Source organism: Cucumis sativus, chromosome 2 (genome assembly GCF_000004075.3).
Source record: "Cucumis sativus cultivar 9930 chromosome 2, Cucumber_9930_V3, whole genome shotgun sequence".
Taxonomy (NCBI): Eukaryota; Viridiplantae; Streptophyta; class Magnoliopsida; order Cucurbitales; family Cucurbitaceae; genus Cucumis; species Cucumis sativus.
Genome location: NC_026656.2, coordinates 4,776,047 through 4,798,861, shown reverse-complemented (window position 1 = coordinate 4,798,861; position 22,815 = coordinate 4,776,047). Strand labels below are relative to the sequence as shown.

Genomic DNA, 22,815 nt, shown 5'->3' with positions numbered 1-22,815 from the left:
CAAATAGTTTTGAAGTAATATTTGTAGTGGTGGACAAATTCAGCAAATATGGGCACTTTTTGACATTGAAGCATCCATTCACAGCCGGACAGTGGCAGCATTATTTGTTAAGGAGATAGTCTGACTTCATGGATTTCCCAAATCGATATTGTCCGATCGAGATAAGGTATTCTTGAGCAACTTTTGGCGAGAAATGTTTAAAATGGCTGGACTAGAATGAATTGAAGCACAACTTATCACCCTCAGTCGGATGGGCAAACTGGAGTGGTTAATAAGGGAGTGGAGACGTATCTGCGATGTTTTTGTGGAGAACGACCGGAAGAATGGTCAAAGTGGATACATTGGGCTGAGTATTGGTTCATCACCACTTTCCAGAGATCCTTAGGAGTCACTCCATTTCAGGCAGTGTATGGGTGAATGCCACCCCATTGGTGTCTTATGGTGATCGTGACACTCCAAACTCTACCTTAGACGAACAGCTCAAAGCACGAGATGAGACTTTGGGAGCTTAAAAGAACATTTACGCATTGCACAAGATAAGATGAAAAAGAACGCATACTTGAAGCGTTGAGATGTAGAGTATGCTTTTGGTGACATGGTTTTTTTGAAAATTAGACCTAATTATAGACAAATCTCATTGCAACAGAAGAAAATGAGAAATTGTCCCCCAAGTTCTTTGGGCCTTATAAGATTGTGGAATGAATCGGATTGGTTGCCTATACGCTAGAGTTGCCGGAGTCCTCCATTCATCCAGTATTCCATGTTTCACAACTCAAAAAAATGGTGGGTGATCATCGACTAGTACAATCAGAAATGCTTCCTTAGATTACTGACTCACGAGTGGAAGGCTATACCGGAAGAGATATGTGGTTACTCAAAGAATAGAGGAGAAAGCTGGGAGGTGTTGATTAAATGGCAAGGTCTACCTCCTCATGAAGCCACGAGGGAAGATTATGAAAAGCTCCAGCAGCTATTTCCAGAATTTTACCTTGAGGACAAGGTGATTTTGGAAAGGGAATGTAATGGTAGACCCCTTATCATACAACAATATAGTAGAAAGAAAAAGAAAGAGAAGATCACAGGGGAACGCACGTGCGAAGCGGAGGAGCTTTAGAAGGTTGTTAGTGTGTTGGTTAGGATAAATAAGGGTAGAGAGGAAGGGGGGGGGGGGGGGGGGGTCAGTTAGAAGAATCGGCTCATGCTCTTCCTTGAGAGATAGGATACTAGAGAGAGAGAGACAGGTTGTTCTCGGAATTGAGACTTCCTCAATTAGGTGTTCTTTTCTTGATATTTTGCCTTGTAATTCATTTTTTTAATTGAAGCAATAAAGTTTCTAGTTGAACTTCAAAAGGAGTTCCATCAGAAGCATATCATAAAAATCTTCAGGCGAAAGTTTTCTTATTCGTATGTGCTACGATTTAGAAGATGTGTGTTGATTTTGAGGTATTAGGAAGCATCAACCACAGGATTTTGTACTAGTGCAGTATTCTTGGACTGAAGGATCAGGTTTATTGTTGTAACTAATATTAAACTCGCTAAGCTTTATACTAATTACCAAGCCTACAAGTAAAGGGAAGATTTAAAGTAATGTTAGAGCCCATCTGTTTAAGGCTGTACTTTTGGGTTGATTGGCGATTTAAGAGCAATATATTTGAGTTTAGATCTGAACTTATTTTTTTTAGTTTCTGTACTTTATAATTTGTTATGATGATCGTTTAGAAACTACGAGTTTTACAATTGAACTTTGACAATGTCAAGAGGGTGGATGCGACCCTTGTAAGCATCATGCTTGTGTTGTTGGTGCTGCTTCAGTTCTTCAATTCTTGAAAGATGAATAGAAAAATACATCACCAAGCTGGGGAACATCAAATGATTCATGTAGAGCTCCCTGGGAAGGAGTCATTTGCAAGAACTCAAGAGTAGTTGCATTGTAAATATCAATTATTTATCATTAATAAACATTTTTCTGTTAATTTTACTCCTCGTCAATAACTCACTGTGTGCTAACCTCTTTAGAAATATCAAGTATGGGCCTAAAAGGTAAACTTAGTGGTGACATTGGAGGCCTTCCTGAACTGAGATTATCCGTGAGTTGCATTAATCTCTGTGGTTTAGTTTATAGGAGCATGCCACATTTTCAATATGAAATAACATGAATTTTGACCATATTTGCAACAAAATTTTCTATGTTCTAGTATGACAAGCAATTTCATACTTGTTCATTGAGACCGGTGAATTCTAAATGTTTTAATTGCAGGGACCTTGCAGCCAATTGAGAATTCATTGGTTCGATCTCTTCGGCTCTAGGGAATTTGTTAGTTGTTGAATTTAGAGACCTTGTAAGGAGCGCTGATAAGGAATAGAATTTGATAGCCATTAAAATTTTATGCTTTTGATTTTCTACAGCTGGTATAGTTTTTTGCATTTTCAATGGTCAACTTCCAGGATCCTTTCTACGTATGGATTTAGTGGTATGGTTTTTTTACATTTTTGTCTTCAGCAAATGCATCATCTGGTAGAAAAAGCAGGACGAGGAAGGAGTTATCCTTTGCTTTTTGGTAATATCATGTACCCTTCTTTGCAGAAATTATGTACTATTTTGAGATGTAAGAAGAAGAAATAATCTTTTGAAATATTTAGCATTTTGATCTTGTATGAAGAATCGAGATTATGTTGATTTCTTCTTCTTTTTTTTTTTTTTCAAATTTCAAGTCAAATATTACATGACCCTATCTAGAAGAACTAGAATACGTGTGCTTTGGAAGACCACGGGTGTTGTTCGCTCCCACACAGTTGGAGATAAAAGAAATTACTCTCAAACAGAATGTTGCCCTACGAGCTCTTTCACTTCCTGAAAGGTTATTGAGAATATTTGTAAGAATTGTTATAAATCATCAACCATCCTATGATAATAGCTTAAGAAGGTTTGTTCATTTTCTCATATCAACACTTATCATGAAGACATTAACCAAAAAAATCACCTTGCTATCATCCACCAGTTCCACAAAGTTGAGTTCTTTTCAGATTAAGATCAACCAGCACTTCAATCTACATTCTCAAGTACAGTAAAAGAGATAAACAAAGCTAATTTATCTTCATTTGATCACTAAACTTGTAATTTAATCACGAATACTACTAAAATATCCAACTTTAATGAGTTTAATTTATCTAAGGAAAAAACAAAATCAAAATAGACAGGGTTTTATTAGTTAGAGTCTTAATTTTGGGTTTATATTAAAGGTGTAGCATTACCTGTTAGTATGATCTGATCTCAATATTAGGTCTCACTTCGCAACAAGCCACCGTGAATTTGGCAAAGGTATATCAATGACCTACAACTTAAATCCAATGACACGATGAGAACATAATTAATTAATCCTTAAACTATAATAAAAACATTTCAACTATACCTCATGCTCTTGACTAAGGAAACCTGTGACATTCTCTTTTGAGCACTAAAACAAAAGAAATTAAAATGACTTTTGAGTATATGAATAAGTTTTTTCAAGTAATAATTAATGAAGTGGAGATGATAAAAGAAGCTAACGTATGTTGTGTCTGAAAAATGCATTTTGCAATGAAATTTTGTACTGCATTGATTACAATCCGACGAAAGGGTGAGCTGAGGAGGATGTAAAATTGTTGACACAAATAGAACAAATGAGTATTAGAATCTCATATTATATAATACATTCACATATCAGATAAGATGAAGAAGAAATATCAAAATATGATTTATATTCATTTGTGAAATTGCAATTCTATGGGACAAAATGAGACTCACCTTGGAGACATATGTTGCCTCTTTACGATTCACAAAGACATCATATTCTTCATTATTTGAGTGTATATGTATGAAGGAGCTTAGGACTCAAATCAGGCAAATTATACAGAAAACAACGGGTTCAAATACTATGAGTTTTACAATCTTATTAAGTGGTCGTGCTTTACATTTTTCGGCTTTTACAGATTTTTCTTCTTTCATTTCGCGAAGAGGACTTGGTCTGTTGGATGTGAGAATAGCTTTTGTAAGATAGCAACAATATTAGAATAAATGTTAAACACGAGTAACACCTGCTGGAAAATTAAAAAGATAACAAAATGAAAATAGAAATAATTGTATATTCACAAGTCTACGGGCAGTCAATTGCAGTTGCAACTGAGAATCACAAAACATTGAAGAATACCACGTAAAAACTTGGAGGGAAAGGGCATTTACTATATATACAGCATAACTTGTGAACAAAACGGTTAAATTGAAAGAATACTCTAATCTCAACTCACCTAAAGGCATCTATCCATTCTTTGGATACACAAACGAAAAAAAAACTGGGTATGAACCAAAGAATATTTTGTTTTTTTTAGTGACAACGAATTTCTAAAGAACTTTCTGTTCAAGAACAAAAACTTATGGTTCCTTCGACTAATTTTGAAGAAAATAAGTCCATGTATATGGATAGTATACATCAAAGCTAATTTCAGTCCCTTTTTTTAGTTTGCAAGCTTTTAACAATCTGCTTCTAACGAATTTTAATGTTTAAAGGCATGGATTTGAGGTGCCTGAGTTGTGTCAACGTTGCCGTAGGAATGACGGAAAATGTGATGCATGCTTTATGGTACTTCAGCAACTGATCAAATATGCATTGGAAAGTTATCTATTCCCCTTTTTTTGGAATGAATTGTTTTTTCTTGAAAAGGGGTGGTGAGTTTGTAAGGAGATTCTAGTCATGATGTGGTTGTTCCTTTGGAATGATAAATAAGACGATTGTACATTTATCCGATGGACTTGAAGAATGATTCTAAAAGAAACACTTGGAAAATGGGTGTTCAAATATACAACTCAACTGTTAGTTAGCTGGTTCATGTTTAATTTTGTATATCAATTGGTGAATTTGAGCATGTTACCGATATTAATATTTTTTTGTCGATCATAGTTATATCAATGATTGATAATATTAAGGATACAATGAAATGAATTGAAGAGTGTTTGTCAAGAAGTTATATTAAACTGTCATACATTATGTTAATTCTAGAGTTGCTATTTTAAAAAAAAAATTAACAAAATTTCATAATTTTCAGTTGGTGGTGAGAGCAGAACTTTCAATCAAAAGTTGGGCCATTTTAAGCTTTTATTGGACTTGTATATAATTTATCTAAAAAAAAAGTAAAAAAAACCATTATCAAACAAAACTTAGATGACGAAATTAATGGAAATATGCCACAAAATTAATATATGGTGCTTGATTCCTGGAAATCTTTAGACATTCCGCAAAATGGAAGTGTAATATAACTATAACCTTTTCATTAATTTAACTCAATGGTTGTGAATCACGAGAGATTTGATTAGATTAGAATGGATCCAAAAAATCAATAGCACTCACTACCCTTTAAAGTAGAGCCACAAATAGTGGTAGCAAGTCTATTATGAATATATGGGAAGTAGAATTTCTTCATCCTTTCCCCTTAAGAATTTGTCAGGTAAATATTACAGAAAACTGGAAGATTCTTTTTCAACCTGCTTTTGATGATCTTACCACAGTGGGAAGTACAACTGAATCAAGGTCTCCAGGGTAAGGAGTCCACAATCCTAATCCTCCCCTAGTCTCTATCAAACTAGTTGGTGCATTACGCTGCTTCCATTGTTTATACTCTTTCATATTGCTCATATTCCCCTTAAGTTGATCCCAATCTTTAACCCACTCTATCAAAGAAGAGTGTTCTCTTGTATGTGGGTGCAAAATAAAAAGCGAGTAATACTCACAATTAGGAAACATGAAGAACTTGAAAGAATTCCCTAGCCTGTATACCACATACCCAAAACTCAGTTGGTCTCTTGGTGTGAACATGTGTACTTCATTGAACCACAAGCAGCTAAACAAATTATTCATTGCTGTATGCTCCCTTATAATGATGGCTCCCTCTGGAACATCTGCCATTTTTTCATAAAGTTGGATCAATACAACATTTTGTGCACATAAGACATTGAGATAGAAAGTATGCTCCCCAAAAGCACAGAATTCCATGGCTTACCACTAACGCTTTTCTTTTCTGGACTCCATGGCTCCATTCCTTCATATCGGTAAATTTTCATGTGAAGATCGATAAGAGGGCGTGCATATCGTTTCCTTCGTTTATTAGAATCGGCCTCTTCGTAGATACTGCAGTGGTGCTTATGTTGAGCAATGGCAAAGGTATGCTTCCCACGCCACAAGTATCTGCAGGTTAGCAAGAAAAGTAATTTAACATGACCATTCATAAGATTTGAGAAGGTATTTGCAAAAATTCGATCCTTGATCCTGAATTAGCACATCTCACAATCCTACTTGGTGCTTATAAAGTAAATAGACTCCTCACCCCACACCGGCACACCCAAAGCAGCTAGCAAAAAACTGGCTTCATCTAATTAGGTCAAATTATACCTTCGTAGGTATACTTCGAAAAGAAATGGGAATGTATTTATAATTAGAATACAAAATATGTGTAGAATCATAAGGCTAACAGTTAATAAAAAGTAATACCTTTCTAGAATGAGCAAAGGGTCTACTATCAACTCCATTTTACCATCGATCCAGATACTATATTGTGCTTGTGGGAATAACCGATGAGTTAATATCTTTGGAACCTTTCCATTTCTTCTTGGCTCATCATAGGGTGGATACTTCAGTAAAACAAGGCGCCAGATACCAACCCATTTTCCTCCATCGTTATCTTCCTCAATAGTAACATTTTCTCTTATAAACTGCATAGAAATCTCATCCACCACCATAAGAAAACAGAATAGATCCTTAGAACGAACGCTTATATTCGAAGGCTGTCGAGGAACATCATATCCATCAAAAATTCCTGAGGCAACAACAAACCTACACTTCTTGACATACTTGATATCAGCAGGAACCATTTCAGCCCCACCATTTTGCATAAAACCACAATGCACCTGATTCGAAAACAAAAGCAATGACAAAATAGCTTACAATCAACTCCAAAAAGTACAGGAAAAACATTCAAGATAACTGGGTTAGGATATGGACAAAAAAGACATTTTGTCCCACCTTCATGGTTGGTTTTAGTTTAAAGCTTTCCTCTCTTTGTGTCCAGTTCTGATGTCCTCCAAACAGTGGCGATGTTTGAGATCCATTTATTGAGTACTCAGCTTCAGTGATGTAGACAAGTCTTTTGACAATTTCATCTGGAGTTCTTCCTTTTGGGATGACTACTTTATCGGCTTCATCCATCAAGGGAATTGAACAACCTAAGTAAATAATAATATAAATATCAGTATCTAAACATTTCACTAAAGTTTTCTACACATCATTTTGCTATGACAACTAAAAACAAAATTCAGAACACAAAAGTGTGGATAGCACTTAACGGTGTTGTGCCTTTGCCATTATTCCCATTGAGTCTAAGATCGTGAAAACCTTACTTTCTTTATTACAAATAGCTGTATATCAAGAAACAAAAAGAAATCACATTCAACATCGAGTCATAAATTAAATGATCTTGAAACAAGACTAAAAGACACTAAAGACGTAAATACAAGAGAAAGTTTTCTTTACAAATACCGGAGAAAAAAGTGATAGAAGAACGGCAAGACCAAACATGAAGGAGGGAGGCAGTGAGAATCAGCAACATCCATAACATTCCACCCACAAGAAACAATCGAATAAACCCCTTCTTCCATACTATCTTCATTGGGTAGTCTGAAGGCAATTTTTCAGGAGAAACGAAACCTCCTTCAACATCTGCAACCATAACAACCCAAAGATCTTCATTTTTCGTGAATAATTCCAATTTTATCTATCATGCAACAGGAATATCCCATACAAGACATCCAAAATCTCTGAAACAAACATCTAAATCTTTTTTTATTAAAAAAAATTTTGGCCCCCAAACTATTGTAAAATTACCAATTTAGTCTATAAACTTTGATTTGTAATAATTTAGTCCCTGAACTTTCAAATTTGCAATAATTTAGTCCTCAACGTAAAAAAGATTCATCAAAATTTGACCTCAATTTTTATTATTTTATGACGTAGACTTCACATTTATAAAATTATCAAGTCTCTAATTAGTTTATTGATTTACTTATCCAAGAAATCTCATTAAATTTTCGTACTAATTTCTGCCGTAGGAACTAAATTGTTTAAATTTTTATGCAGTAAGGTTTAGGGACTAAATTGTAATAAAATTGAAAGTTCGGGGACTATATCGTTACAAATCAAAATTCAAGGACTAAATAGTTATTTTATAGAAGTTTAGGGATTAAATGTGGTGTTTAACCCATTTTTTTATAAGCCAAGAAACAAAAATCTTAAGCTTCAACAAAACCCACTGATCCCAACACATCTTCTATAACATAACTCACAGTTCAAATTGCAAAAAATACAGTAGAATCGGTCTAAATATTTCTAAGTACCTCTAGCATGCAGATTTTGAATATTTCGCTCCCCTCTACGGTTTTTTCGTGAAGAAAATGATCTCTGTAACTCGCTATCCATAAGTACTATCTTAACTTCTCATTTGTGGAATAACAAGACATGCAGGAAGAAAAAAAAATCAACATTTATATGGCATCCTCAAAATGAAGATCCCTTCACTGAACTAATCTTCCATTCCAATATCTCTTTCGTCTTCTGTTATCATCACATTCTGAAAATCAAAACGTACAGTGAAACAAAACTCAGTTTTGGAGAACACATGGAATAAATAAAAAAGTAATATGGTGCTGAAATTCAGGCAGCAATTATTGCCATCTCAAATCCGAAGCACAAAAGAGAAGCATGAATTTGAAGAAAACATACTCAAACTATTTTTTGTCCTTTTTTATGGAAAACAAACAATTTAATTGATATAATAAAAGGAATACAAAAGGCCCAAGAGATAATTAAAGACACTTGTTACTGCAAAAGATGTGTTAAACATTAGTTGTACAAAGTAAAAATAGGTCTAACGTTTGTTAAAGACGCATCAAACACTAGTTATGTATATTAAACAGACATGTACGAGAAAAATAATAAATATTGCTACTAGTTCTGCCACATTGACTTCGAGAAACAGGACCCTTCATGAATTGCCCTTTCTCTTATAGAATATGAGTATATTTTCAATCAGCTTTCAGTTGGTCCATGTTTTCCCCTCCAACCTAAGGAATTGGTTGCAGACATTCTTCAGAAATCATCCTTACCTAAGAAGCACTGACACTCCTAAGATGGCCAAGTGTCAGTGTCGGACATGTGTCCAACACCAACACGCCCCCAACACGTGTCAGACACACCAGTTGGCATGTCGATTATTTTATTACTTTTTTTGAATTTCGGACACGCCCAGACATGTTTGGGACACAGAACCTGTGGATTTGGAAAAAAAATAATTAAAACTAACATTTTAAAAACCCAAAAGCCCAGCCCAAAGACAGACATCAATCCCACATTTTAAGGTTATTATGACCATCTCTGTCCTTTTCTTTTCATCAAAAACAGACCTCCCACAGCCACGATATTCATCATTTCTCCACGCCCAAACCTCCACCGCCAAAATCGTTCACAACCAAACATTCACGTCCAAATCTTCATGCATAAATTCATGAATCTAAGTGTTTAACTTGCTATTTTGATGTTTTTAAATGGAATATTTCACAATATTTTTATATGAATGACATACTTTTTTTAATAAAAAGGGTGTCCCCAATGTGTCTGTCCTACTTTTTTGAAAATGGGTGTGTCACCATGTCGTGTGTCAATGTTCGTGCTTCCTAGATCCTTACAAGGACGCAAAACAGCTTAGTTGCCTCAACATTAGCCGTGTTTTTATGGACCATATAGAATTAAGGAATTCGATTTTTCAAGATGAAGACAGTTCAATTGAAGCTAATCCTATTTCTAGCTTAATATTGGTATAAACATGCACATTCTTTTACTGATTATAGCTTCTTTTTCTTTTTTTTTGTTTTTAAATTTTTTTAAGAAAACTCCATATTTTCAGCAAAATCCTCCAACCTAAAAAAAATCCAACTCAAATCCTCGTGGAGTTATCCATAAAAGTTGAAATGAAGGAAAAAGAATCTGGAAGAAGCCTTTATCAGGGGAGACAACACAAACCATAGACCCAGCAACAATACTTCTCAAAGTCTAAGTGACAATTACATCATCAGCGTCCATTCCTTGAAATTCTGGACAATCACATCAGATGAAGGTGGCCTGGTACTCTTGAGAGCAGGAAATCTGATAATCCAAGCCCACGACTTGGATTACTTTCATTCAATTCAAGTTCATATTCCAACTTCAAAAGACCCCTCAGTTTACTTGGAGTAGTCAAGAAGTCACTCTCCCTTAAAAGATGTTACAGCTTTTCTACCTTCAAGAGAAGTTGATGTGGAAGTTCCTTGTTTCAAAGATTGTGAATTATCCTCTTATATACCTAGATTAATATAGGCTAGGGGTATAAAGGTAATTAGATTTATTGTAGTTAGTTGGTTATAAATAGGAAGTTGGGGAAGGAAGAAAGGCGGGGGAGTATTTGGTGAAGTTAATGGGCTGCAACATTCCTTGAAAGAAAGGAAGGGCAGAGGGTTAGGGTTTCCTTTTAAGTGTTCTTGAATTTACTTTTAGTTGTTTGTTCTTTTATATTGTAATTTCTGTTTGAGATATCAATGAAGTAGAAACACTATATCAGTGTTCCAACAATTGGTAGCAGAGCACGTCGATCTTGGAAGCAAATCTATAAATGGTTCAGACGGGAATCCAGGAGAGGTTGGAAGCACACGAGCAAGAACCGATCAGAATAAAGAAAGAACTCAGTACGATTCCAGTGATGGAAGAGAAACTGCCGTCGATATTGAAAAACATGGAAAGCATTATTGCACTAAACGAGAAGACTCATCAAATGATGCTGCTGTTTAGGGAATCGGCAGCAAAGGAGCGATCATCAGCGAGTGACAAAATAGCCAAATCAAGCACGATGAATTCCAAAGAAGGTGAAGGTTCATCGAGTAAAGGAATTATAGATGAAGCACGGGAGAAGATGACGGAAGGAAGGGCACCGACGAAAAGAAACGAGAACGAAGAACGAACGAAAAAAATTGAAACCGAAGGGAAGGTAAGCGATTGAAACAAGTTCCAAATAGAAATTGCACATCTCTGTCATCATAGTTTGGAATCCATCCTCAAAATAGTTTTCTAATTTGCTAATTCTATCCTGGAGTGTTGCTTGTCTTTGTCATTCAGATTCGTGAAGATGTTTTTCAGACTCTCAGACTCATTAAGGCGACGGTAAAGATCGTGTTACCTTGGATGATGATCCAAACTACTAAGAAGGGGTAACACCTGCCCCATAACCTTAGGAAAAGGTTAAGATAAACTATTTAGAAATGGAAAAAAAAGATCAAATTTATTTAATAACCAACTAAAAAAAAGATAAATAAAAAATAACATAACAAATACCAAAGTATAAAATCAAATCACATTTGTGACTAAACTTGTAGTTTAACCTTTTAAGTAGTTTAACATTTGTGACCAAATCACATTTTTGAGCAAGATAAAGAATGATAACTTTCTGCAACACCTCAAAGAGTATGGAAAGATTAAGTGAAACTTAAACGAAATAAACACAAAATACTTTTTATTCCGAAATACTGCAGTTTAAACAAGACCAGAGATTATGCAAACTTCCTAGTACATTGATTAAGAAAGACAATGAGGCATGAATCAGTTAGTCAAAGATGCACTATATTAGCAGCAGTTCTTATCAAATACATATTTGTTAAGATATAATTTCTAAGTTAGAGGGAAAATTTTACAAGAACCCTTGAGTAACTTTCATGACTGAATAATTTTCTTCAGTAAGATTCATAACATGTGGAATGGAATAGCAATTACGAGATTTTCATTGATATATTGAAATGGAATAGCGATTACGAGACAACAAGACAACAAAAACCCAACCCAAAGATGCCAGAATATGGATGCAAAAGCGATTAACCCGAATCTGAACTGGAAACTAAAACAAAAAATTGAAATTGAAACCTAACAAGCAGACAAGCACAGGAATAGCAATCGAAACACAAAACAATACATTAAAACAAAATTTCGTTTCCAAAAACTGCTGAAGGAATGATCGAACAAGGCCAGAGAGGATTCGTGATCTAAACTTCAAGGATCCAAATGTCTTGGCGAAAAATGAACAGCTTCAAAGCAAAATCAAATCACAATATTTAACGTACCTGGAATGTATCATATAGTAAGTACTTCCAAACACAGGAAACTACCACTCGGAGGGTGGTAAGGGCGGTGGAATGCAGAATCAAATATGGAATCTACACAAGCGAGCAGGGGAGTTGCGGCGAGAGCTTCAGATGTGTGGAGAAAGGAAAATCGAGAGAGCTTAGGATGTGAAGATAGGGATTTTCGTGTAATTGGGGAAGGGAATTCCGCGAAATTGGGGAAAAAAGGGTTTTAAAATCTCATCCCAAATCCCTTAAACCTCCGAGTACAATTTAGCTCCTCTTGAACTACCGTAACACCCTTCTCAAGACCTTCATTTTTCATCTAACCAAATTCTTGTTGCTATTTGTTATGTTTGGAAGTATAAACTGACCCGATTCTTTGGTTAACCCGAGAATCCAATAGTATCACCCCACCAGAAAAATAAAAATAAATATGACAAGAGTTTAGTTCAAACTCCTCGTCCTCCATTTATTAAAATAACTTTACAAAAAAAACCTATATATCTGAAGAACTATTTATTATATTTAGAAAAATACAAATTTTGTAAGAAAAGGTTAAAACTAACCAAATAATTTTATTTTGATTTTGTTGTGAAATATCATTTTTAATATATATAAAATATCTTAACAAGAAGGTGAAAAAACTATATTAATAAAAAAATATAGTTTTTTCAAATGTATTAATAAACCCGATGATCAGAAAATTCCAGTAGAAGACTTTTATATGTATGCCATGGGTTTGGATAGCTTGATATATTGCGTAGATAACAGGATGTCCTCATTTCTTGTAGTGTTTCTTATATACGAAAGGTTATTGAAGATTATCGATGGAGAGTTATCGGATGTTTAACGTTGTTATGGCTTTGTCACATAGATTTCATTCTAGGAGAGCTACTTTGATTTTATAGGATTAGAATGACTGTTTGATGGGAGAAGGAAGTAAATTTGTCGATTTTATTATTAATTCGGACTGAATCAATCGATTCCGTTTATGGAACAAGTCATATTTAAATAATATTAGTTGTCTCGTTTTGTTTTATTCACCTACGGACTCTCTCTCACATTTGGTTCTCCCTTTTTCTTCTTTTTCTTTTTTTCCGTCAGAGCCCCTCTCCACCTCTCATCAGAAGGAGAATCTTCCATTTTTTTCTCGGTTACAACCCCTTTCTCTTTGGCCTCTCTCATCTCAAAAAGAAGAAGAAGCACAACTCCCTCCCCCCCCCCCCAAAAAAAAAAAAGAAAACTTACCTTTTTGTGGAGTCGGTTTATTTTTTTCCATTCAAAATATGATGTATTCACTATTCAGATATGACGACGCGACCTGATCCGAATCAAAATTGGGTTGGGTGGGTCGGATCTCGTTCGTAAATAACCGGACGCATATAAATGAATGTTTCTTTTGCACAAGCAGTACTGCCACACGGCTGCGATACCCACGTCCCGTCTCTTTTGCTCAAGCGCTGCTGCCACACGCACGACCGCCTCTGTTCAACCGACGACGATGTCGTCGTTGTCTCTGTTCAATCGCATTGTCGCTGAACCTTTGGCACCGTCATCGCTCCACAAAAGTTAGTGCTATTCACATTTCAAGCTACTTGGTGAAAATTTTCCTTAAGGTGAGAACAAAGACTCTTCTTCTTCCTTTCTTCTACATCATTTTCCAACTTCAGTTGCTTTGAATTTTGCTTAGGGTTCTTCGTCTACCAGCTCCTCCTCTCTTTTCTGCTATTAGACACTTGAAGCTAACAATTCGAGGTTAGTAACTATATATATTCCCAGTCTTTTAGACCGTTTTTTTGTTCTTGGCACTGAGCCCACCGTTTTGTTGTTTTGTTGATTTTTGTTGTTCTTGGCACTACATCCAATAATCTTCAAAATTTTCAATATCTTTAGCTGACCAATTGTATTAATATCGTTACATCCACAACGATCATACATAGTGTTTCAAGGTTGGTTAATGAGTGAAACGCCTTAGTTGGTCGTTCAAAATATGTATTTTTCATGTCAAAAACTCTAAACCTTTTCATTCCTTGAAAAAAAGGATCTGGAATTTGATAATTTTTCACCCACAGATTACCATTTCTTAATATTAACAACTCAAGGTTTGGAAACTCCAACTTTGGGGGAAGGTTGGGAATGTCCGTACAATCCACGAAGATTGCATAATAAGATCCACATCTATACTTTGCTCACACCCAAAACTCAATGAGGACATCCTGTTATCTATCTCTAACACAATATATTTGCAAGTTGATATAGGGACCAATCTAACACTACAACAAACAACAAAACTCTAATATTGTTCAACTTTGCAACAGGAGAAAAAGTCTCAGAATTGTAAATCCCATAGGTTTGAGCGAACCCTTTTGCAACTAGCCTAACTTTATGTCTGTCAATTGTACTATCTGCTTTGTACTTGAGTTTAAACACCCATTTGCATCCAACAGTCTTGTGTCCCCGTTGGAACTCTCCCTTGTTGTCAAGTCATGAAACTTTATTGCTTGAATATATTGTAAATGGATTACAGAAACTTCCAAATTGAGACGATCTCAATTGGAATACCATCTCTCCCTCTCTGCTACCCTGTCTCTCAAGGACGAGCAATAGCCTAACCTTACCAAATTCTTAACTAACTTTTCCCCCAAAACTGAAATCATTATTTATACCGACACTTTTAATTGACTTACTAATAGCAGACTCTATTTACCAACTTGCCCTTCCCCGCACGTGTCTCCCTTAGACTTTTTTTCCTCTTCTCCTATACTAATGTATGTTAAAGGGTCTATCATTACATTCCTTCTCCAAATTCACCTTGTCCTTGAGGTGAAATTCTGGAAACAATTGTTGAATCTCGTATTTTTCCCACTTCGTTTCTTGGTAATCCCTGCCACTTGATGAGCACATCCCAACCTCCCTCTTTATTTTTCAAATACCCATACATTTCCTCCAGTGTAGCCTGCCATTCATGATTCTTAGTCAAGTAAGGCATCATTTCCGACTGCACTGTCTGATGCTCACCCAACATCTTTTTCAGTTGCAACATGACGTAATATAGAATAAGTAAAACAGTTTAACTGTTTTAACTGTTAACTGTTAAAACTGTTTCATAAGAACAGTTATAACAACTACTTGTAACTACTTACACATTCTTAATAAATACCCCTTCTCTTAGCCATTAGAGGCAGAGAATTCATTTGAGAAAAGATTACTCCACATAAGCAAAATTCAACCTCAGCCTTAATCCACGTAAGCAATCCATTCATAAACGTTTCTTCAACCACTCTATCTTACAGATCCGATAGTTGCGCCATCAACTTATCGAATTGGTTCTGATACTCCACTATAGATTCTTGTCTAATTTAGAATAACGGGCCACATATAGATCCTTCCCTTACCGACCGAAAACGTACTAGTAATCTTTCTTTGAGATTCAGCCAATCCGTAAATTTCTCACGTTCTTCTTGTGCTCTATACCAATTCAATGCTGATCCTTCGAAACTAATTGTCGCAACAATCAACTTATCGGAATTGGTCAACTTATGAATTTGAAAATATCTATCTGCGCGAAAAAGCCACAAATCCAGATCCTCGTTGTTGAATACTGGCATTTCAACCTTCTTGAATTTATTTTGATCATGATTCTTTTCATCGTCTTCCCTTTCATTTGATTTCGGTTCTTCGATCAGTTCTATTACCTTCGCTTTCATCTTGCTGGTTGATTCTTCCTGTTCCTGTGCTGATGATGATTATTCTTTCATCATGCTTTTGAAATATTTCAAGATCAATTGCTATTGTTGATTCTTTTCATTCTGCAGTTCAACCTTCTCTATATGCTTTGTCAATTTCGTCTCAAGCTCTGGTAGTCACTGCAACTCTTCCCTGATGCTTCCGATCTCCTGCTCAACAACTTCGAATCTTTCCTCTACTTTCTTCGCCATTAGATTGTAACTATTTTGTAAGTAATATCTAGTTTGGATATGAACTCTGCTTGAAACTCTGGAATAGTCTGGATGAGTGTGTGGCTACACTTGTGATATTGATTCTAAAGATAGCACACACACTTATATAAAAGTGAAGATCTCTCATTTTTCATGTTTGGCTAACCCATATTTTAGGGGAGATGCTGTCGAAATTCCTGTAGGATTTCATAATATTTGTTCTATAGAAATTTAAGTTGAAATGATTTTTTCAGAAAGTGTTTTCATGCCACGATCTAGGTTAGAGGAAAAGCCTAGAACGGGGTGTGAAAGATACTTCATTGTGGTGTTTTGCACCATTGCTACTCATTTATTTATTTTATTAGAATGTTAATTACCATTTTAATTGCAGATGAATGGGTTTAGGAGTCTTCAATATAGTTCCTCTCTACATCAACGAGCATACTTGGGAAATGCTGGTAAGTTATTTCTCGCTAAAAAATCTTGTTGTAGCTAATTTCTTCTCCCAAACAGCATAGTATAATACTATGACCTAACCCTTTTTAGTACTCAATAGTTTCTACTACCTTTTTGTTTAGGACGATCTTATAACTTATGATATTGTAAAATGATCTTCGCTTCATCATTTCATCATCAAGTATAATAGTTTTTCATCCTAAGTTAGATACAGCATAGGAGTTCATAAAACAAAATTTTTGTGTAGAGTGTGCTTGCATGTGCAGTGAAATGTGTTGGACATTGTGCAATTGTTCGTGGAGGTTGCTTGATGATTTACTATTTAATGCTCGAGATTATCAGGAGATGACATGTAAACAAACTGGAGCACAATTTATTTTCTTTTATTTGAAAATTTTCTATGGTTTATTTTGATCATCTGCTAAAATTCGACAACCATGTGAGAGATTCTATACTTCTTGACTTTGTCATCAGGGTATTGTTGGGTTTTAATACACTCTGGTTATATTTGCATAATCTAATTGGCATGAATTTTCCTTTTAATGAAAGGGCCACTTCATTTGCCTTAGATGCATAAGCATGTTAATTTGATGCATATTTCAATGAAATGCTACATAAAATTTGATTTTTAGGGTTGGTAAACAGTATGTTTTCATTGTTATTATTTTATTATAGAAAGTTAGTTTTAGCCAAGGTTTTGATGTTTCTCTTCATCTACAGCTCAACAGTATTGCTTCTCATCGATCATCAGAAAACATGCCAGTGTATCTTGGTGTTATCTTACTCCAAACAAGAATTTATACAACTCTTGGCACAACCTTTCCAGTGGAAAAAGGAACAGTCGGTACATTATTGTTAGGTCTGAACTTGAGAAAATGGGGACTCATGAAGCTGGTTATCCATTATCAGGTCTCTTGGAAGAATTCTGTTTCTTTCTTGTCCCGTTGCCTTTTCTTTTGACCTCTTATCATATATGTCTAATTCCAATTTTGTTTTGTTTCTTTTTAACGGCCTAAAGTGCAGAAGTACCACTGAGCTCCAAAGTCAGAGGAACGTTCTTTTATGCTACTACTGCAATCACTGCTATTTTTCTCTTTATGCTTATGCTGGTGGCGCATCCATTTGTGTTATTGATGGATAGATACCGCAGAAGGATTCATTATTCAATTGCCAAAATGTGGGCAAGTTTGACTATTGCTCCATTTTTTAGGATCAAATATGAAGGGTTAGAGAATTTGCCATCTCCCAATTCTCCTGCTGTGTTTGTTTCCAACCATCAGAGCTTTCTAGACATATATGCACTTCTTACTCTGGGCAGAAGCTTTAAGTTCATTAGCAAGACTGCAATATTTCTCTTTCCCATTATTGGTTGGGCTATGTTTATGATGGGTGTCATTCCTTTGAAGCGTATGGATAGCAGAAGCCAGTTGGTACTTTCTTTGTTTATCTGTTTCAATTCCGCCAGTTAAACCACCAATTCACCAAAAGCTTAGGCTGGTGGTTGAAGATAAATTTAATTATATATCACCAACACTCCCCTTCACTTATAGGCTTGAAATATTTGAAAGATCCAACAAGTGGAAATCGATTTTAATTCGGGAGGAAACAACAATGCAAGGACTTGAACATAGGATCTACCACTTGCTCTGATACCACCAATTCATCCAAAAGCTTAAATTGACAAATTTAATTATATGGCGCACTTTATTTGTTCAAATACAAATTTTAAATAAATTTGTTGCACCGTTTTCTCGTTGTTAAGGATGATGTTTTTGGGTTATTACTTGAAAGTTTGTTAATTTTGTAATGAAAGGACTGTCTGAAGCGGTGCATGGAGCTTATAAGGAAGGGTGCATCTGTATTTTTTTTTCCAGAGGGAACACGTAGTAAAGATGGAAAATTAGGCACTTTCAAGGTAGGTAAACATTGTATTTCAAACCATTGTAGTAGGGGGACGCAGTAGTGTCAATTTTTGGTCATGAAATCTTTACTTTCTTTCACAAACTGAGTTTGAAATATTGATTCCATTCGTAATTCTGGAGTTATAGCATTGAAATAAACAGTGCTTGTTTGGGTTGCTTTGCATGTTTTTTTATTTAATCATTTGTTTGGGTTACTTTTTGTTAACCAATATGCTTGATCATATTTAGATCTTTAGTAAGCTTATTGTATATATGAAGTTAAAAGTAGTGGTTTGGGAAGATTGTAGTTGTGATTGACTAGAGAGCGTTAAAATATCTGTTTGTGTCTTATTGATTAGTTTTTAAATGTCTCTGTTCATGTGTATCAGAAAGGAGCATTCAGTGTTGCGGCAAAGACGAAAGTGCCAGTTGTACCCATTACACTGGTGGGAACAGGTAACATTATGCCAGCTGGATTTGAAGGCATCTTGAATAAGGGATTGGTGAAAGTCGTTATCCATAAGCCTGTGATAGGAAGTGATCCGGAAGCATTGTGCAATGAAGCTAGGAACGTAATTGCAGATGCATTGAGTGAGCATGTTGATTGCTGAGCTTTTCCAGTGAGTGATTTTCGGTCTCATTATCGTTTCAGTTACCTGATGTGGAAAATTTTTTTTCACATGTTTTTTTGGTTAATTTTAATAAATATAACAAACAAGCAAAATACTTACGGCTTGTGGAACAAAATGAAAGAGTTCATGAAGTTGTTCATATTTCTTTAAATATTTCAGGTTTGCCGGTCCCCTTTTTCTCCTTTCTTTTCTTCCTCTTTTGTGATTTTTTTCTTTTTGTCTTTTTATTTTCTTATATAATTTTTCTTTTATTTTTTTTTTCAAATTGTTATTTGGTTTAAAATCATGTGCCAAATATAAAATTTTTATTTAATTTTTTTTACAAACTGTTATTTGGTTGTTACAAATATTGAATAGTCAAATCTAAACAATCGTATATAAAAAATAGCTAAATCTAAATTAGGCACTTTCAAAATTTTATTGGTGATGGTTGCGTGGAGATTACTCTACAAACAGACCGGATTATTGTGGTGATTTGGGGGTACATGGTTTTACGTGATTATTTACTACAAAGCGTGATTATTGCTAGGTTTTGCTAAAACTGATATTAAGATTTACAGTTTACATGCTTTGTTAATAAACATGTTTTCAAATGTATTGCAAAAGGAAAAATGTATGTTTATTTAAACTGTTATTCACTGAGGTCGTTTAGCTTATGCTTTGAAATTGTTATGTTTTCCTCTCTCCCCAAGTAGCATGAGAGTTCATGGAACCTAAGCATGTTGACTGTTGACGCTGCTTCTGACCACACTTGCTATGTGTATGTTCATTAGCTTACTTTTGAGTCCAGTTGTGAGATTAAGTCCAAGTGTACTTGTGTTTCTGTGTGCAGTATTTGTTGGTTAAAATGTAACAAATGAATAATGTGTAACTAGCCTCTGTAAGGCTTATGTTTGTATAAAAATTTATCACTAGTTTGGTATTAGAGATGTAGCTTGTGAGTTATGTTTTGGTAGGCTTGTTATTTGGTACGTTGGTTACGACTAGTGCATGATATCGAGGGAGATATTATTCAGTAACCTTCCATCATGTTCCCTTCCAGGATAATGAGGGGTGTGACAAAGGATTGCAAGCATAACATAGAAGATCGTTAAAACTTGAGTTTCGAATTTAGCAACTTTTGAGAACATTGCCATTATTTCCTTGATTACTGACTTTAACTTTTTGCACGACATTCTTTGCTCAATGCTTGAGTGTATGATTTTATATTTGAGCAAGAGCTAAATTGTAGCTCTTGGCGGTGTTTGAGAACACCATAAAAGTGAAACTAGAAAGGCTTGAGATAATCCCACGCATCACATCTCTTATTTGATAGGAAATGTTGATTTAGAAAAGCAAAGAAGTCCAATGAAGCAAAATGACTCAATTTCAAGTTAAAACAAACAAAGAAAAAAGGGCAAAATTGTAATTTTACTCTTTTCGACGTCGTCTTTACCGCTTTGGTGCCATGTCATGATGCCCAGGATGCAAGGGCTCGTGAAACCCAATTCAATGTCGCGATGCCACACCCTAGTGTCCATTCCTATATAGAGCATCGCAGAACCGAAGACGGTTGATAGTGCTGCAATGCTCAACCCTAATGTTGAGGTGCTACGAACTTTTTGTTTGTGGCAACGCTCGCTCCTTGTGGGCATCAGCAGGCCATGTGGCTATAAAACCCCATTTTTCTTGTATTTTGAAATACGCTTCATTACATTTCATTAATTCGGCACACAATTCAATTTCCAAATAGTTACAACACTCCTATTAATAATTTTTCTCCAAATTCATCACTAAAATCTTTCATTCTTTGAAAGATGTCTTGTGTGTGTTCAACTTTCCTCTTGATGCTATACCAAAATCAATGAAGAACTAAAAGGTATCTTCTTGGGAATGGATTCTTAGTTGAATCTTTATTGAGAATTTATGTTTTAATTGCACCTAATCACAATCTTTAATTGAATTTCAATTGTGGTTTTTATGAGTTCTTGTTTGAATGACTTGATCAACAATGAAAGCATGAATCTTTGTTTAATTTCTAATGTAGCTAAACATAATCTTTGAATCAAGATTGATAATTGGTGATTCTTGAATTAAGCATGTCTTTCCTTTTAATCTTTTCTTGCACAATCTAATTTGGATTCAATTAATTAATCATTCTTAAGATAGAGACTTTTCTTGCTTTTGAATGTCACAACGTTGAAACTAAGTTCTTAATGCAAACTTAAAGATGCATAAAAACCGCTAAGGTGAAAGTGCATTTAATAAGTTTAGTATGAATCTTGATACAATTTTTGTTCAATTACTATCTTGAACTAGTTAGTTGTGGAATAATTTTATTTACAATATTGTGATTCGTTCAATGCAAGATGGATCGGCTAAAAATACTCATTTCCACTTTTACCATTGATTGAGAGAAAAAACATTCATTTGTGCCCAAATTTATCAAAAACTCAAAAACATTTGCTTGCTTTCTTTACATTTTATTGATTCACAAAACCCCCCTTGCAATTAGAATTCTTGATTGTTGATTATCTAAACAAAATTTCCTTGGGTTTGCTATCTTTCTAAATAGTTTCTTAGATCATAAAGCTGAGGTCTACAAATTAATCTTTGTTGGTTGTAGCTTGAGTGATCTTTTAGTCACATTCACATTTTCAACAACATCAAAGGAAAAAGATCAGACAAAACAAAAAAAACTTCAAAACCAAATAGACATCAAACTCAAATGTTAAAAGACAAAAATGCAAAGGTACATTATTTTATTATTTAACCATTAACTTATTACTACCTAAAAAATGTTCTTTTTTTCTTTTAAGGAGTTTAAAGTTAGTACTTTCGTTGATGTTGCCCATCCCAAGAATCCATAATGGTAAAGAAGACTAACAATGGCATAAATAACTGCTTCATTCAAACAAATATACCATTGTACAACTTATCCCAAGATTAAAAGTACAAATTATTCCCCACTCCTATTTCTTCAACAACAAGAAGGAAAAAAAAAAAGCTTTTTACCCAGTTTTCTCTCTATTCACTTTTTGAATCTTTCACCATTTCTCTGCATTCCTGAATATCAGCCAATTTGTTGAACTCTTAATCTCTTCTTTGTAGGGTCCTGATCACTCTCTTTTTTCCTATGATAATCTCTTTTCATAGTTCAAAGCTTTTATAGCAAGCCTTGACTCTACCATAATACTGAAAAATATCTACACTGATTTAGAGTGTCTGAATGAAAGAATGTTGTCATGGAAAAGATGAAGGCTTTTGGGAGATTTGTGCTCTACCCATGGGACACGAAATTGTGGGATGCAAATGAGTGTTCTCTCTCAAATACAAAGCAGATGGAGAACTTGACAGACACAAGGGAAAGTTAGTTGCAAAGTAATTTACTCAAACCTATGATGTTGATTATTCATAAACTTTTTCTTCAGTTGCTAAGTTAAATAATGTTAGAGTCCTTCTATCTGCTGCTGTGAACAAAGATTGACCTCTATAACACCTAGATGTTAAGAATGCTTTTCGAAATGGAGACCTTGTGGAGGAAGTTTACATGAGCCCCCAACTTTAGAATTGAAGTCTAGTTCGGTCAGCAGGTATGTAAACTCTATAAATTCCTATATGGTATGAAACAATCACCCAAAGCATGATTTGATAGATTTACTACTTTTGTAAAGTCCTAAGGGTACAAT

The 22,815-nt window shown here is 34.9% G+C and overlaps 2 protein-coding genes across 7 annotated transcripts; one reads left to right on the top strand and one right to left on the bottom strand.

Annotated features, from left to right (window-relative positions):
• Positions 1-5,321: 5,321 nt before the first annotated feature.
• Positions 5,322-12,601, bottom strand: LOC101222025. Of its 2 annotated transcripts, none has more exons than XM_004148280.3 (8): positions 12,218-12,601; positions 8,417-8,649; positions 7,563-7,742; positions 7,370-7,441; positions 7,050-7,249; positions 6,519-6,934; positions 6,031-6,215; positions 5,322-5,929 (listed from the first exon to the last, which is right to left on the bottom strand). In XM_004148280.3, exons 2-8 carry the CDS (start codon positions 8,496-8,498, stop codon positions 5,511-5,513), a joined length of 1,554 nt encoding a protein of 517 aa, XP_004148328.1. In that variant the 5' UTR covers positions 8,499-8,649; positions 12,218-12,601; the 3' UTR covers positions 5,322-5,510. The 2 variants fall into 2 exon arrangements, with proteins under 2 accessions (XP_004148328.1, XP_031737082.1); XM_031881222.1 differs by lacking the exon at positions 12,218-12,601 and adding an exon at positions 9,185-9,201 and having other exon boundaries at positions 5,511-5,929.
• A 667-nt stretch (positions 12,602-13,268) lies between these two features.
• On the top strand, positions 13,269-20,433 carry LOC101204879 (1-acyl-sn-glycerol-3-phosphate acyltransferase BAT2, chloroplastic). 5 transcript variants are annotated; one of them, XM_031881528.1, is made up of 8 exons: positions 13,273-13,836; positions 13,911-13,975; positions 16,550-16,616; positions 17,335-17,523; positions 17,638-18,044; positions 18,428-18,529; positions 18,905-19,135; positions 20,190-20,433. In XM_031881528.1, the coding sequence occupies exons 3-7, from the start codon at positions 16,550-16,552 to the stop codon at positions 19,124-19,126; spliced, it is 987 nt and encodes a 328-aa protein (XP_031737388.1). In that variant the 5' UTR covers positions 13,273-13,836; positions 13,911-13,975; the 3' UTR covers positions 19,127-19,135; positions 20,190-20,433. The 5 variants fall into 5 exon arrangements, with proteins under 5 accessions (XP_031737391.1, XP_031737388.1, XP_031737390.1 ...); XM_031881530.1 differs by lacking the exon at positions 20,190-20,433 and adding an exon at positions 19,843-20,072; XM_031881529.1 differs by lacking the exon at positions 20,190-20,433 and adding an exon at positions 19,840-20,072.
• The last annotated feature ends 2,382 nt before the right edge of the window (positions 20,434-22,815 follow it).